Source organism: Penicillium arizonense (assembly GCF_001773325.1).
Source record: "Penicillium arizonense strain CBS 141311 chromosome Unknown PENARI_contig004, whole genome shotgun sequence".
NCBI classification, from domain to species: Eukaryota; Fungi; Ascomycota; class Eurotiomycetes; order Eurotiales; family Aspergillaceae; genus Penicillium; species Penicillium arizonense.
Genome location: NW_019173281.1, coordinates 1009338 through 1026397, shown reverse-complemented (window position 1 = coordinate 1026397; position 17060 = coordinate 1009338). Strand labels below are relative to the sequence as shown.

The 17060-nt window shown below is 48.1% G+C and overlaps 6 protein-coding genes across 6 annotated transcripts; 1 reads left to right on the top strand and 5 right to left on the bottom strand.

Moving 5' to 3' along the window:
- Positions 1–144: 144 nt before the first annotated feature.
- PENARI_c004G04142 (uncharacterized protein) lies at positions 145–2495 on the bottom strand (the record flags this gene model as incomplete). Its single annotated transcript, XM_022629070.1, has 3 exons — positions 145–420; positions 485–638; positions 2398–2495. The coding sequence occupies 3 exons, from the start codon at positions 2493–2495 to the stop codon at positions 145–147; spliced, it is 528 nt and encodes a 175-aa protein (XP_022491022.1).
- Positions 2496–5218: 2723 nt separating this feature from the next.
- PENARI_c004G06874 (putative secreted antimicrobial peptide) lies at positions 5219–7330 on the bottom strand (the record flags this gene model as incomplete). The annotated part of the gene is made up of 3 exons (XM_022629209.1): positions 5219–5532; positions 5702–5861; positions 7052–7330. The coding sequence occupies 3 exons, from the start codon at positions 7328–7330 to the stop codon at positions 5219–5221; spliced, it is 753 nt and encodes a 250-aa protein (XP_022490775.1).
- Positions 7331–8566: 1236 nt separating this feature from the next.
- Positions 8567–9411, bottom strand: PENARI_c004G01276 (uncharacterized protein; the record flags this gene model as incomplete). Its single annotated transcript, XM_022628927.1, has 2 exons — positions 8567–8903; positions 8966–9411. 2 exons carry the CDS (start codon positions 9409–9411, stop codon positions 8567–8569), a joined length of 783 nt encoding a protein of 260 aa, XP_022491004.1.
- Positions 9412–11122: 1711 nt separating this feature from the next.
- Positions 11123–11643, bottom strand: PENARI_c004G05143 (CENP-S family protein; the record flags this gene model as incomplete). Its single annotated transcript, XM_022629124.1, has 4 exons — positions 11123–11243; positions 11345–11378; positions 11436–11559; positions 11611–11643. The coding sequence occupies 4 exons, from the start codon at positions 11641–11643 to the stop codon at positions 11123–11125; spliced, it is 312 nt and encodes a 103-aa protein (XP_022491181.1).
- A 339-nt stretch (positions 11644–11982) lies between these two features.
- Positions 11983–12609, top strand: PENARI_c004G02897 (uncharacterized protein; the record flags this gene model as incomplete). Its single annotated transcript, XM_022629004.1, has 1 exon — positions 11983–12609. One exon carries the CDS (start codon positions 11983–11985, stop codon positions 12607–12609), a length of 627 nt encoding a protein of 208 aa, XP_022490908.1.
- Positions 12610–12947: 338 nt separating this feature from the next.
- PENARI_c004G12029 (DDB1/RSE1 family protein) lies at positions 12948–16614 on the bottom strand (the record flags this gene model as incomplete). Its single annotated transcript, XM_022629486.1, has 4 exons — positions 12948–13250; positions 13301–13747; positions 13798–16387; positions 16520–16614. The coding sequence occupies 4 exons, from the start codon at positions 16612–16614 to the stop codon at positions 12948–12950; spliced, it is 3435 nt and encodes a 1144-aa protein (XP_022490847.1).
- Between the last annotated feature and the right edge of the window lie 446 nt (positions 16615–17060).

The following is a 17060-nucleotide window of genomic DNA, read 5'->3' as shown; positions in this document are numbered from 1 at the left end:
CAGATAACCCTCTAAATTGTGAACCGGCGAATTATATACAGACTGATTTCTGTTTGATTTCGTATACATCTAGCCATGAAATACCCATAGAACTAACCAAAACCAGGCTGCGCCAAACCGAAAAGAAACCCACGATATTGAGACCTAACCAGAAGGACCCCGGCAGCTCGATCCATCTTTGGTACGCGAACAGCCATGAGGACATGGGTAAGATGGATCAAATTGCCACAAGAAATAAGGATCGGTCTCGTTAGCAAGGACATCGCCCATCAGACGCGACTGACTCGGAAGGTCGTAAGAAGCCTCAAAAACGTCCGCGGAAGAGATCCGAATCTGCCCCCAGCCTTTCTGAATGAGCGTGTCGATTGACGATCCATAGACATATTCTCGGAAGCCTGCCCATCGAATCGCAGAGGCGCACTTTATATCTTCGTTAGCCCTAGTAGGATACCCAACCTCGTCATATATGCCGTATTCCACATACCATCGGACAACTTTCAGCATTGGTATACAAGGTCAAATCAACGAATGCAGCTTGTGCCTCGGATGCGGTCAGGCGGAATTTTCCATGCGGGTCGGTTAGAACGGCAGTGCAGTTCTTGATAGCTGCGATTTCGCCTGTAGCACCATATGCATATCTCGTGTTAGTATGGTTCCTTGTGAGTGAGGATTGATTCGATTATGATCGGACCGTGTAGCGAGGGATTTCCTGTCTTCCCGTTCTCATTTATCCCCAAACAAATTAGTTCGCCTTTATCCGAGCCCGTGTGGTTTACTATAGCTGTTCCGAAGGCTGCGAAGGGACATGGTGATCCACTCAGTTGACTCAATGCCTCGTTTGCTTGGCGCATCCAGTGCGCTCGAGTTTGGAATGTGACTCCATTGATCATTAGGGTTGGTGCTGCGAGTATCGCTGCTGGTACCGCGGGGAGAAATACGGTTAGGAGAGCGAGAGCACAGATTTGGTAATACATTTTGCAACACAGCGCAAAAATCCTTCGAATCTGTAGCTCTACTTATTGCACGTTATTTAAATCATCTGCATTTCTGCCGGGAAACCCCTATCTCCAATCATGACGGATCTGGTTTCGGCCGCAGTCGGCCGAGCAATAAGTTGAGATATGAGCACGATGATTTTGAACTAGTATATTGTGTATGAGAGTTCCAGGTATTACACTAACCTCCATATACCTTTGGACCTTAAACCTCCGAAGCCCGCCAAGAAAACAATCAGTGACACGGCAAGCCTTATCGCACTTGACCTTCGGGTACGTTCTGCGCAGGCTTTCCTCTTGTGGGTTCATAGTAATTTTGTGAGATCTCTCGCAACATATTCTAGCATTATCGAGAGACGGTGTTGAGATGATCTGTGAGTATATAGCAATCTTGCGTTATCAACTCGGCCGACACTCGGATCAGCGATGAAGAGAATACGGGATAATGAGGGAAAGATAAGGATATGGACTAGCTATGACCTTATCTGCGACTATATAGACAGGTTGATTGCTTGGGCTCCCTGCTCGTTTGGTTCACGATACACTGTACCGAAGAACGACTGCCCTATGGGGCCTTTTATTCTGAGCCCATGCCCACTCGAAGACTAGGACAAAGATCCCTGTCAGTGGCCAGGGATGAAACTGCTTATACTTTATATCTCTTAGGATACTAGGTAGTATTAAGTACAAATAATCGCTATGTGCTAGACTCGTTTAAGTACTTATTTCTTTTTAAACCTTTTAAAGGAGCAAAATTCTCCCGTTTTATGCGAGGGATTACCCACCGTTCTTCGTTACTCAAGTTTTCTTCAGCCCCTCTGCTTAACCTACCGCAAGCACAGTAGCAACAGGTACCCAGAGGACTCTAACCGATGGCGGCTCGCAGCAATATCTGCACACCGACTTTCTTAATTGTTCTCATCAGGTCTACCGGAGCCAAACAATGTTCGGAGCCCAACCATGTCATTCGCCGGCTCTGCTTTGGTAAAAGAATTACATCAAGGTATCGCTTTAATTGTTAGGACTATTGGGAGAAATTTTAGGTTACGAAGTGTATTTAGTGATTTTTCTTTCCAGAAAATTTGGTTTACATTTACGGGAGATGGTCAAACATGTGCATCAGAGTTATATTCAAGGCGAAACAGGATTTCCTCAAGACTCTCAAACATATAAATTCTCTCAAATCCTTCAAAATTTGAGAAGAATCGCAAAATATCCCAAGGAACATAAATCACGGAGGACACTTGATCTTGTGGTCCGAAGGTGGGTGGCAGTCCGTTTTCGGGGCGGGTTCATAACAAGCACCCCCGTTGCACTCACACCAATTTCCGATTCCTCTGTTGGGAGGTTTTAGCCTCAGGTACTGCAAACTATAGTATTAAACGTGCGGATAGCGTCTTACCTATCTGGATCAGCCCGGTTGATGCAGTGGGGACCAGGGACGGCGGCAGCAATGCCGGCTAGGGCAAAGATACAGCCAAGGATAACGTTGAACTTCATGATGGATATTGCGATATTGCGGTATTGTTCTTGGATTGCTTTGATTTGGATTATTGCCAGCCCATAATCAAGAAGGGGCACCAGGTGTTTATAGACTTCTCACCCAGCATCGAGAACTTATGCATCACCGTCATAATGACTATTATTCCACAAGAACGCCCACGAAGCGGTTGGATTTAGGCCACCTAGGTAGGCGGTGCTGAGAGGGATCGGTGCTGTTTACATGCTTCTCTTCATCGCACAGTCATTGAGAGGCGCTCCGAGCGTGGTGATGACGTGGAATGTTGTGTCGGATTTCCTAAAGTTCATCCTGGGGCCAAGGATAGATGCTCCTGGACGCCTAAAGCGAGAACAAAGCCCTTCTAAATACCCTGTCAATACCTCCTCCATCGAAGAATTCCACTATCAAGAAACGAACTATCAAAGGAATTACAACCATCAAGTCATCAACCAAAGGAAGAAAAAATGCAGTTCTCTAACCTCCTGCTTGCTATTTTTGTCGGCTCAGCTCTCGCTATGCCTGATTTTCAGCAGGCGAATGAGCCGAATAAGATAAGTGCGAAGGTGAATATTCCATTCTTTCACCAGATCTTTTTAATTGGGCCTGCTTACACCGTTGAAACAACATAGGGATGCAGTCAATGGCCTGACTCTTGTGGGGAGCCACACTATGCTCCTTGTTGCCCTAATTATTACTGTGCTGGGGGTACCTGCGAGCCAAAGAAGGGCAGTGGCGGCCTGGAGAAAAGAGTAGGTTTTTCACTATATAGCCTATTGTTCCTTGCATTGACAAAACATAACAATAACAGGCATGTCTCGAACAATGGAAAGCCTGTGATAAAACGGCAGAACGACGTTGCTGCCCCGGCCTCAAGTGTACCTTAGCCGGCTGCCTACCCCCATAAGATCTGAACGATCTATATCTAAATGGCTTGTTGCTTACTAGATCAGAAATTGGCCACCGGGACCCTAGAGTAGTTTCTGTTGTCAGCAAGGTCAGACGTGACATTATCAACCCATGCGGACTCTGCGTATCACCTTCCTTTCTATACTGCATCCTTTAGTTATTTACAAATGAACTCAGCCGCCTCAACTGTTATCTCTATATATTGGTTGTAGCAACTAAAAGTGTGGCTTTTGTCGTGGTGCTGTGATATGAGGCTTCTTTGACATAATGCAAAGCTGTAGCATCGGAATCAATTTCACATTTGAAAATACTTTACTGTATGAATGAGACGTATCTAAACCAGATACATACTGCGAGCAAGGCAGTCTTGCGATCGACGGACAGAGTGAGCCTGTCCACAATTGCCTCAGAGTTAAAAATATTCTTAACGTAGGCTCAAGCAATGAAGGGAGCCGCGGGTTGAGGCTGTTAAGGGACTAACCGTTTTCCAAAATAGAAAGTAGCGCACTGACCCCGATCGACACAGCCGCAAAGCTTGTCTCAGGCTTGGCCAGCGATGGAAGAAACCTCGTGTATTCACGACCTGGATAGTGAAAGCTTTTCTCCCTTCTCCTTCTCCGCACCTTCTTAGGGTCTAACCAAAATGAAGAGCCTAACCGGGCACAAAAGTTCTCGGCTCTCCCCTAGAGCCAAATGGTTTGACCGAAAGATTTGAGATACCTGAGCCACTTGGATCCGTCGATCAAATGGGCCTTATGATCAATATTTGCGGGGTTAGGCCACCAACGCCTTTCCACTAATGTGCTTTTCTTTAGCCTTGAGCCGCAAAAACGTATCAACTGATCTTGTGATTCACGGTTGACAGTTGGCTGGCGATTCAATTAGCCCTTTTATCAATGCACCTCACAATCCTTACGTATAAGAAATAACGAGACTAGATTGTTTGAGGCAATGCGTGCAGTTACGCCAAACTATGGACGATTGAGCCCGAATGATACATACTGGGATTATTCTATATATTAAGTCCCCCAAACAGGTGGAAATTGCAAACGAAGATGGGACGCGAATGGGTTAAAGATCAGAAAACTAAAACCTGACTTGAACATGACACCATCAGGTTTGGTGGGATTCTAACCTCATAGACCCGTTTCTGCGTAATTTATCGATGCCTTCCTATTTGGACTGCACAAATCGCCGATGAGCTGGAAGAATCAAAGCCGTGGAGGACCCGGTGCTTTACTGTACTGTATCGTGATATAATAATAATTTCACTCCCATTCCTTTGTAACGTGGGGATGGACACTAGTGAGGCTATGTTTCGTCCAGCCGCATGAAACCCCGCTATAACAAGACGCAGGGCCCTCGTCGCTCGGCTCCTCCAAAATACCATTTTGATCATCTGGCACCACCTTTGGCCCCAGATTGTTCATAGCTCACCAATGACGACTATGGCTCTACAACACCCATTGCGTTGAGGCTGACAGCTCTTGGCTCCGGTAGTTGGGGCCGGACCCTGGAAACCCCAATTTCGTTGGATGGCTAAAATTGGAGTTCGAATGTTCGGATTTGAGTAGCGTCTCTCGTATGAGTTGCTTTGTAATTTTTTTTTTTTTTCTTCTTTTGGAAGCTATAGTCTTCAAGTGCGATAAAGTGTTTCTAATTTTCAACAGGCCTGTAAAAGAATATATACATCTTCTGACAACGATCAGACAACATCGAAATGTAACGCCCAACCACGAGTCACGGTGATAGTATATGCGGCCTAAGGCCAAGAGTTAGATGTTCGCTTCCGTCTCTGCTGTGTTGAGAGTCGAATTCAAGGGAATCCTTGCCCAACGCTATCTTGGGCACCCAAGAACTGTTCTACCCGACATCGATTGGTAGAAAGCGTAGACCCAGGAGAATCCCCGATTGAAGACGTGCCTGTGGCGTTGGACATATTATTGTTCATGGAAGTTGAAGGCGCCACACTCCGAACATAGTTGACATTCCATCCTGTGATAGCAATCGCACCGACTGTCGAGCTGCCAGTCAACGTGTTCGTAAAGGTGCCGAAGTTCGAGCCTGATGTCGGAGAAGCATACGTGAGAGTTTGGCCGGCGGAGACACCCACTACACAGTTTCCGGAGACTAAAGAAAATGAGCTGCGTTAAAACAGGGTTAACTGGGCAATTTTAATCAATTTCGGACGTATGGATATATGCTCACGGGGGGCAACACTCGGCCAGTGTGCTGGACGAGGATATAATTTTCCTTGCGAGTGTGCTCCAGCCCGACGGACATACGAAGGGACTCATACTGATACCCGTTTCTCCTGGCATGATAGGACCCTTCTTGGACCGCGTGAACCCTTCTGACACGACGGATGGGTTGCAGTCATAGAGTGGATCGGTGCTTCCATACGCCGGTTCATAGCCCATCAGACCATAACCATTTGCTCGCTTACTTCCCTTGGTGCCCTGTGAGAAGGCCCCGCCCGCTTGAGCCTTGTCAAGCGAGAATCGAAGAGAGAATTGAAACCCTTGGATCTCATAATGTTTCCTTGGTATCCATGTAGGATTTAGGGGGGTTATAAAATGGTCGGACTACCGTAGAATGACTGTATTATGGTAGCTATCGTATTTCCAAAACATGCCACTGATGACATTATGTTTCGCTCTACGGTAGCTATCACAATACAGTATGTTTACTTAGGTTAGATAGGTCGGCATGCCGCATTGTGGTACACACTGTTGTCGCAGCGTCGTCAGAGTACCAACAGAAGGTTGGGAAAGAATAAAAAGGCAAAACTGATTTCGAGCGCCTCTGTACCCCGTGCTGCGCTTGATCTAGGTGTTCTGGCTGGTTGGTCGGGTCGATCCGACTCCTGGGAAGGCGCCAATCCCACCCCACACAGGACCGAAGTTGTCGTTAATAAGCCAACCAGTCATTATTTATACCTCGATCGCCGGGAAGAGTTTAACCGATTTGTGCTCTCGGATATGGAGAATGTTAATAAAAGGGAACGAGGGCCGTGAGATATGGCGTTGAATAATGGCATTGGAGTCCCCGTTTTTCTTTTACCCTTTTTTCGTAAGTCGGTTTGGAAGCAGGAGGAGTGACATTCTCCATGAATGATGGTCTATGAATATTTGGCTGGGAATGTGATTAATCCCAGGCGTGTACACTTTTTTTTCACTTCTCTTGGAGTTGTGAGCTTGTTTGATCTTTACATTGAACTTGACACAGTAAATAAAGCTACTATTTACTTACTAGACATAGACTGTGAACAAATACAAAGTTCATTTTGCGATTCCCTCCACTTCGTCTTGGTATTCTAATTTCTTTGTTTACACAGTAATCCGATCATTGGTAAAATACTTTGATTGAGATATATATGATAACGAACCATCCGGCGAGATTGGATTCCAGGGTCAAAAGCAGCCAGTAAATAAGGTCTCGATATGCCTCATCCCTGAACTACCATACATTGATTGATCCAGTTCCCAGAATCCTCCATCTGAGGACTAGCCATGAACAGCAAAGAGGGAAATGAGTAAAATTTTTGACCATAGACGATATTTCCTCCACCAACTCCAGAGCAAGCAAGCCCCAATATTCAGCAAGTGCCGCCATGGATTTTCACACAGTTAAATCGATCCCAGCCCACAGGAAGTGTCACACACTGATCCGTGTTTCTGGAGATATGGACGCCCACGCAGTTTCCGTACCTATCGGGTTTTTCCTTGTAGAAAGAGGCTGTTGCTTTTTGGAAGTCGAGTTTGAGGCTTAAGACCTTGTAGTTCTGTGACAGCCCCGTGCTTCCACAGGCGCTCACCGAGCCCACATATTCCCCATTGCAAGAGGAGCCTTTGTATGCCTTGACAACTGTGGCATTTGTAGAGGTAAGAAGAGAGGCCAGAACGGTGGTGATAATAAGAAGCTTCATGGTGAAATTGGATTTCAAGTTATTGTGATTGTGAAAGATGAGAGTTTGTTGAGAAATGAGTCGAGCCGTGTCAAGTCACAGCTTTATGTATTTGCAGATGCCACAAGCCGACGCCTTGTTTGCTCCCTAGATGTCTGACACGAAGTATCGAAGAAGTTCTACCCAATGAAATATCAAGTAGTAGAAAGCCCCGCGGAGTGGTTATGAACTATCGCTCGTATTACTGTGTGCCAAGTAGACTAAGAAGTAAATACGAAAAATGTAACCAGTTACCCCAGCCACACCTTATGCGATGTAACCTCTGTCGGTGTTGAGTCCCGAATGGGGTCAGACCCCAGGGCCACACCAATTTCGCTCAATTTGATCAATTATTCAAGTCGATATCTGGTTGGGATGTCGAGGCTACGGGTCACGTGACCCAATTCTAGAAGTGAGCATTAGCTCGCGTATCGAGTCGCTCTCTCTCCTTGACCTTTTCCACTAATAACATTAAGATATTATTGCTTCCGTTCCTATTGTCAAGAGGAGGCCCCGGAATCCAAGGTCTGAGGGAAAATTCAAGGACGAAGAGAAGAGGAGTAAGTTATGTTAGCAGGTCAGGGTGCTTATGTAATTCTCAGTGAACAAAAAGCGGCAAGGAGTGAGCACTAAAACGGAAAGGCAAAAGCAAGAGGAAAAGCAAGAGTTGCCAGACATTATTTGGTATATATGCCACACCCTTAGCATAGAATTGTTCCTGACTAAAACAGAGATGGTGTACACTTTAGTCGGATTGGGAAGCAAACAGTATAGTCCAAGCCACTAACATTTACTTAGACTTCGCCATCACAAAAGTTGCAACCAAGGAAATGGTTAGTCAATCAGGTGGTGGCGGAGACCCTGTCGCCATGTTGTAGTCGCCATGTTGTAATACAGCGTACTAGAAACCTACGTAAGTGGAGTAAATAGTAAAGAGATTCATTATTATTATCGAAGTGACGTCCAGCCAGTCCCGAAAGACCCAAATATGCCGCCAGATATCCTCCATCATATTGTACACGGTCCAATTTAACAAACAAAATAGTGGTATCTCGGCCAAATCAACACAAAGGGTCATGTAAATCATCGACTGGTCCACCCAGTCTAACTCAACTCTAATACAAAAAGATATTCAGAGTATAGGTAGAGTGACGTGAGCGTCAGACTCTCTAACCATCTCTCCCTCAACAAACCACACCGGCAAGCTATACGGCAACTCTAGATGTTACCCGTGTAGGCTGAGTTGCCGTAGCCATAGCCATTACCATTCTGGGCGGGAGTGGTAGCGGTGTTTTTGTTACGACCGAACGAGCCACCGAACCAAGATTTTTCATTCTTGGCCGGCTCAGCACCCAACTCGACGTCGGCGGGGGTCGGGTGGCCGGGAAGAGTATCAGCGCCACCAACAGCCTCCGGGCTGTTCTTGTTGCGGCGCCAGAAACTCTTACGACTACCGTAGGTGTAGCCGTTGTTAGGCGAAGGACCGAAACGCTTCTCACGCTTGTGGTGGCGGGCCAGGAGGATCTGGAACAAGATGGAGATCAAGAAGAGGAAACTGAGACATGTTAGTGGATCTGCACGGAATATGGGGTTAGGTTAATTTTTGGGTCAACTCACATTCCGATGATCGCAACTGCGAACACAACCTTCTCCAGCTTGCAGGCCATACCAAACGTCAGCGACTTGGACGCTGTCTCGGCGTTGGCATCGCCTGTGCCCAGGGGTGTATCGACTGTGCCGGTACACTTGTTGACACCCTTGCGGGTGAGGATGGCGATGGCGATCATCGCGCCCGTGAAGCACACGTCCAGGACCACGCCTAGGAAGGCGAAGAATGCCACACCGCCCAGGCAACAGACGAAGACGATGCCCAGGAGGCCGTAGGCGGTTGCTGCACCTGCTAAGCCTTCCACGGCCTTCAACCATGTTGCAATGTGCTGGCCATGCTGGGCTTGGACGGCCAGGTAGTATGAGAAGATGCCGAGGATGACGGCAGCATCGAGGAACTGGAGGACGCGCAGGCCCAGATTGAAGAACCGGAGGATGACCCCACCGATTCCCATTTTGTTGATATGTGTTTTGTTTATATGGGTATGTGAACACACGATGTCCGGGGTGGGAGGAGAATATATGACAGAAAATGAAGGCAACAGGATTCGGGCGGGTTATAAAGAGGGAAGACCCTGAGTCGACGCAATTGACGAAGATCAGTGGATGGCGTCGAGTCGATCCTGGTCGAAGCTCCAACTGAGTGGCCGGAGACGGTCTGCGCCACACCAAAAGTGGCTAGTCTGCCCCACATGATGTCAGTCCCACAGATTCGAGTGGATCCCTCGCCTTGTTAACCTGAGTTTTCAGGCTCTCTGATTCGACGCATGTGAAAGGCTGTGAAAGGTTAGTCCCAGCCACACTTTATTGTTGCCTACACTGTAACTCTGCACTGTATTTCTTATACCTCCCAACTTATACGAGATATGCGAGGTGATGGCTGAAATAAAGTTAGAAAAGGTTTAATAGCCGGAAACTAGTGCTGGCACATGCAAGGCATGATCCCTACACAATATATCCACCAGCCTCTTCTTAACCTGAGCTAAGTTTACTATAACTTGCATACAGGACACATATACCTACAGACTTTCCCTACATACTGTACTGGCACAATATTTAAATTCTAATACGCCAGCCCGGCATCATCCCAGCCCAGCCTCTGCCCACCTTCCCAATAACATATGCATGCACACAATTACCTTCCCGAGGCCCCTTGCATGGTACAGCAGTTATAGTAGGAGCATGCGAAAGAAAAAAAAAAATCCTCCACGCTGTTGACAGAAATGACGTCCGCATCCACTTAACCTCCGCGGCCAAATCCACATCTCTTCCACTGTGGGCCCACATATTGCTGCGCCTTGGCCTAGGCAGAAGCGTCCCAGTACGGCATACTGTGATCGTCCGGGTACATTGGCAATGCAGCTGGAGCTGCAACTCCAGCCCCCGTGCCACGATTGACTTTGGTTGTAGCCTGTATATGTATAACTGTAGAAGTAGGTGGCTGGGGTTAGGGGTTAGGGTGGCAAATTGGTAATATGCAATGTACAAGGCGGCAGGTAGCTCAGGGCCTTTAGATAGCTCTAATTTACGGTAAATGGAGATATATAGTGATGATTTTCAATATTGGGATTGTATTGTGGTCTCCTTTCATTGTCGTACGTGGTATGACGAGTTTGTTACGATATGGACTGGGAAGGCAAAAGGGCATGCTTCAACTTCCCTCAGATGGTATTAGGGTACGCGTAGTGATGCAACACAACAATGCAAATGCCGGCACGGTTTGTGTGTCCGAGATAGTGCCAAAGAGTCTAAGCGAATGGCTTAGAAGAGTGTGGCTTCGTGGGAATGGTTATGGTGAATCCAACACATAGAAAAGAATTTGAAATCGGACAGGACAGGATATTTTCTTGTCTTGCGAGAGGCAGCGTCTTTGTCTTTGTAGATCAAGCCCTGCGGCCTGAAGTGGCCGCCACTGTTGCAATATGCAAAGATAAGGTACTGGTGGAAACGTTAGGTCTAGACCGAACAATACTGGACGATTTCGTCTACGGTTACTCGGGGCAGACTCACATTTGCGGCAGAATGGTAGTTAAGCGAGAAATGGGATAGGTCATCATATGTCATTTCAAAAAAACGAAGCCCGTGGTATAGGTCCCGCCAATCAGCAACACACGCCATTGCAAGAATAGATCGTGGTATTGATCAGATACACCGGCTCCCAACGATCTATTCAGCGGCTTCTTCACGCTGTTGCTCAACAAAGGCACGAAGGATCGAGTCCAATCCCTCGTTTCGGCGAGCGAGGAGCATCACGTCTGATACGTTGACAGTGGAGCGGCCAGCGTGTCTATTAACAAGTCAGTATATTGTTCGCTTGAAAATTGATCTTTTTGAAGAAAGGATGAGATGTCAGGTTCCACATCAGAGCCAACTTATGTTGTAACGCACTTCGCAAAGGACTCGAGATCCTGGCTGACAGTCTCTGCAAGGAATCAGTCTCAAACAAGGACATGTCTAAAGTAAACCAGACTAAACATACCAATTTGAGCCCACACCATCTCCGTCAAAGCACCGATAAACTGCGGCGTCGCATTAACGCCCAGCTTGATAGTCTCCTCATCGACGATCTTGCCAATAGACAACCACAACGCGGATTTCAGGCGCTATTATCAGAAATTAGCAACTCATAGCCATCACACCTAGCTAACACTTACCTCCTCCAGACCAGCTTCTTCATTCTGCTCCATGGTGTTGATAGTCGTAGAAGTCGCGTACCAAACCAACCAGCGCTGATTGGCCGACGCGTATAGCGGAACAACGGCTAATCCGGCACAGAGCGCTAAGCCCAAACAGGCCATTCTCGTTGCGGGAACCGCGGAATTTTAGAGAATCGAAGAGCAATTCTCCTTTCTCTACTCTGTTCTCTTCTTCCTTTCTCACTCAGGGGATAAGATATTGTTGCATTCTCAATTCCCTCCTATTCTACAAACTCAAGGCGGGCAAGGCCGTTGCGCACCCTCCCTCCTACCTCAACTCAAACCCAAACAACCACACCCTCAAAAAAAGAAAAAGACCAAACACCCAAAATGGCCGACCCAACTCAAACCCCAGACCTGAGCGAAAAGGCCGTCGAAGCCGCCAATGACTTCTTCGCCCAACTATACAGCTTCTTCGAGCTAGTCATAACCCGCTTCTGTACAAATGGCTACAAATCAATCGCGGAAATGAGCGGCAAGCGCTGGACAAAAGTAATCGGCAGCGTGATCTTCTACATCCTGGTGCGTCCTTACATAGAAAAGGGCTTTAAATGGCTGCATGACCGAGACCGCCGATTGGAGAAGGAGAAGAAGGAAAAGGAGCGCGCTGCATTCGGGACGGCGAAGGTATCGGCGAATTCGTTGCGCGGCGGTAAGGGTTCGTCTACGGTTGCCGGGTCGGGCTCTTCTTGGGCTGCTGCTGCTGCGGCTGATGGGAAGGGACGGGTTCTGGGTGAGATTGAGGGGTCTGATGATGAGGTTGAGCTTGAGGATGAGGAGGATATGTTGCCTCATGCTAGTGGGGTTGGATCTGAGTGGAATAAGATGGCCCGGCGGAGGCAGAAGAACTATATCAAGAATGTGCGGAAGGATCAGCGGGCTGAGGATTTGAGTCGGGATCAGATTATGGAGTTGTTGGATTGGAGTGATGACGAGGGTGTGAAGAAGGATGCTTGAGCTTTGTCTTGACCTCGACATTTGCCAAGAGCTTTGGATGCTCTTTTGGGTGGCTTGTGTGCATTTGCATGGTGACTGGGTTTATTCTTGTATTGTAATTGTTAAACAATATAATAGCACTACATGTGCCTTTGGCTACATCAAGATTCCGAATGTTATACTGAGACTAATATCTATTCGCAAGCCATAGGTCTGAGTTATTTGTATTTGAAGATGTATCATAAACCCAACCAGAGGTTTGCCCAAGTCCTCTAAACAACAAAAATTGCCGCGTATTCTCCATAGTCATGAATAATCGTAACATATCACATAGATACCTAACAAAGAAGCACAAGGAACTAGTGAAGTCTCCTCAGAGCCTCAATAATCTCCTTGACTTCGTCCACACTCATAGAGCCCACCTCATCGACAATCTCCTCCTGCATGCTTGGCGAGCAGCTCAGGAATAGCTCAATAAGTTCACCATCCACAAAGCGGTATGGCGCATCCGATGAGCGCACCATTGTGCGGAATCCACGGAACTTGTCAAAAGGAAGATCGCCTAGTGAGTCGACCTTGGCAGCGACCACCGTTTGCAGGGTCATGAGGAAGTCTTGATGTTCAGGGTTAATCACAGCGAAGAGGTAGATGGATCCCTCGACCTATAGGTAAATTAGTACATAACATTAATCCTCGGAGCAGGGAAACATACCGTGGCCAAAAACGCCCGTGGGACCACCGTCGTACTGGCAAGATTTGGGATATTTACCGGCCGAATCCGATTAACCATCTCACCCAGCGCAATCTCACTCGTTGGCATCAGTCGCTGTTTATCCTGGGCAGTGACGCCGTTCAGGTTCCGTGATAGGACGATGAGGTTACCCTCCGCGTCACTCTGGAGGAATGTGTCTTTGTCTACACAGGCAACCGCCGTGCTCCAAACGGTCTGGTAATGACGGCCGACTTCGACGAGAGTGTCTGGTTTACCGTCTTTGCCCGGAGTGAATTTGACAAGACATACACTCTTCATGAGATCGGATACGGCAACGATATCGTCAACGACATTGACGTCCACGGGTGCGGTTGATGTTCGGTAGGCTACCAGCTTTTCCAGTTTCATTGGTCCCGAGTGATTGCTAGTGATCTTATAGACGACGACCTGAATATTGTCAGTATATAGTTGGATATGAGACCAGACGCAATGCTTACAGTCTTGACGAGAGCCGCGACGATAAGATCACCCATCATAGTAAGAGCCCGACAAGCACCCTTAACATGCAGCTCAGCCACCTTGCTGAGCTTACGGCCATGATCAACCTCCAAAACAAGAATCCGTCCGCGGATGGATCCCTCTTTTGACTCGTCTGCATACGCCGTACCCACAATGAACCGGTCCTTGAAAGCGTCTCGACCATTCTCATCTTTGCCAGTGGCGAATTGAGCCCGGATGACACTTTCCACCAGCTCCTCTGGGTCCAATTCCAATGCGTCAAGACGCCGGAACATAATTTCATCCGCGAGGACAAAGTGACTGCCGACAACCTCGTCTCCGCCTTCGAGCTTGCGATCAATCGTGCCGATTCCGAATGCCTTCTCGGATGGGGAGTATGCCACCCGGCGGACAGTAGATCCAATTGGTAATGTTTGGATCTGGGTTGTTCGCTCTCTGTCCACTAGGGCAATCTTCAATTCCTTTTCTGTTGCCACTGCGATGGCTTCGGGGTATGCTTCTGCGTTGAGATGGCAGACACGTGACGCTCCTTCTGAATTCACAGCAGAGTAGATGATTCGGCCCTCAGAGCCATAAATCAGACTAGGGTTCTCGCATGTAGCAAACACATTGTAAAGACCGTTGCCCTTGGGAAGCTGCTTGAAGATCGGCTGCTCGGATCCAAGGACAAGCTTTGTCATGCCTGTCAACGAGTAGTCATCGGGATTCAATGAGAATGTGATGACACAGCCATCTGCCATTGAGATGAATAGCGTAGGAGGACTATTCGCTAGGACATTGGCCACGAGAACTGATCGAGGGAAACTCTCTCCGGTAGGACCCAGTGATTTTGTCTGGAGGACAGCAAAGTCCTTGACTGACATGACTGACACCTTGGCTGATTGAGGGAATCCTGCAATAAAGACCCCCGTTGGTGATGATGGAACAGTCAGACCAGAAATCTGCTGATCAGCGCCGAGATCATTCTGTCTGATGAGTTGGACGTTGTCTCTGATATCGAATGATGCCACGACTTGGCCACTGATAGCAAGAACCATATGATCATTGTTGGCAGATGCAGCAGTGATCAACTTCTGCTTCTCGGGAGCCCATTCGAATGTCACCATTCCGCTTTCGATGTCAGCTACTAGGGCTCGTTGTTCTGTAACCTGCAGAATTCGGCCGCCGGGCAACTTGGCGACAAGAAGAGTGCTTTCCGTGAGAGCCAGTCCCAAGAAACTATCCAGTTCTTCGACTTCACCATCGGGGCTGAACTGGAAGACCCGCGTCTCATCCACAAAGGTGACAATCAGCGTGTCTAGGAAGTTACCAGAACTCCGAGTCTGTAGACCCCAAAGATCCGTGATATGATCCATTTCGCCTAACACACCCAGCTCTTCCATCCCAACACCACTGCGAACACTCCGCAAGGAGCCATCATCGAAAGCACCAGAGCCAGTGACAATCCGAGCCTGACCAGACGAGAACTCATGAGTTTGGCCCTCGTTCGACCGGGCTCCAAGGTCCATAATGGTAAAGTCCAGAATGGGAGCAATGTTAGACAAAGTCTGAATGATTTCGAATGACTTATCACTGAGCCGGATAACCTGCGAATCACCCTGGTGTGACCCAACAAACAACATTCCTCCACCGAGATATACTAGCACCGCAGCACGGGCCGTATTCCCAAGATACTCAAGCTTCCAGTCGTCAATCTCACCACGGGTATTCAGCACAAAGGTCAAGAAGAACAACTTCCCATAGTCATCAGCCAACAGCCACCGCTGGCTATCAACCTTCTCCCAAGCAACGAAAACAGTCGCCTCATCCAGATTCTTTGTGATCACATCGTTCGCATTGTCATCGATATACTTGATCGATGTTTCCCCAAGAACGATCAACCCACCGAGCGGAGCAGGAATAGGAATCAAATGCGATGACCCGAGATCAAGCTCTTGCCCAAAGACACCCCCCTCAAGCTTCTTCTCCTGCACCTCCTTGAACGTAGCGTCAGCCGAAGTCCCCGAAGTCCCAGGCGTGAAATCCAGCTCGCGAATCCGCAACCGGACCTTTTGCTGATTATCCTCATACAGCAGTGCAAGCCACGGATTCGACTCCGAATGCAAGAACGCAGAAGACCGAACGAATAGCTCGTCAATGCGTGATGTTGTCGGCTTATCTAGCTCTCCGACTTGCGGCACATCAGGCATCGACGCCGCCGTCGATACCCGACCCCTCTTCTTCGTCGGCTGCACAATTGGCACGACGACAACAACACCCTCGTACACTTCTAGCGTCATAAACCGGCACGTGGGGTCGACCAGACACCGCGCCGCGCATTGCGATTCGCGGGATGCGGGCTCTGCAATATCCACATAGCTGCGGGCTGTCTTAATCTCATTCGTTGTATCGTCCCACGTTACCGTAAAGTAATTGAACTGGTCTGTTCCGACGAAGAGGTGATCGGTGGGTGAATGTGAAGGCGCGGGCAAGCGGGCAAGCATCGTGACCTTCGCGTAGAGCGCGCGCGTCGCAGTAAGAACGAGGCCATCGGGTGTGAGGGTGTAGAATTCGAGACGGTTGGATTTGCTATGTGGTGTAGGATGGTTAACTTAGAGATCTTGTGGATACCGTCATGTCATATTGAAGCGTTGACTGTCCGCTGTTTTCGCTTTGGGATGGACAGCGCGGGTTTCCCGGGAACAAGAGACTCGAACTCACGCTGCGACTAGGCATTCTTCTTCTGCGTTGAAGAAGTTGAGCTTTACTGCGTGCCGGATGCTGCTTGCCCGGTGGATGGGCACAACGTAGGCCATTTTGGGTCAGCTGCGGATGGGACAGCTCCGAGCTGGGTAGGCTTGAGCTTTGCACGCCTGAGTATGGAATGGGAGGACTGGGTTTGGGTTTTGTTTGTGTTTGTCCTAGGTGGACATCTCAAAAAGTTCTCGGGTTCGGCGAGGAAGGGATTGAGTCGGTGTGGGGTGAGGTGGAAGTTCCCCAATGACGTTAAGTCCGCTACTACCGGAAACTGCAGAACAGTCCCGAGCTACTCTGTACATGTAAGTGCAATTAATGTACAACTGTTGATTCGCAAAAAAAAAGATTAAATTTGTTTTAAATGACAAGTCTAAAGTTATCACCCGCCGTGTTACTCCATCAGGAGCCTCTGGGCCATAAACAGGACAATGAGAAAAATGGTAGGCATACATGAATCGCAAAGAATGTCCAACAGAACATGGATATATATGCTCAGATCTAGTGC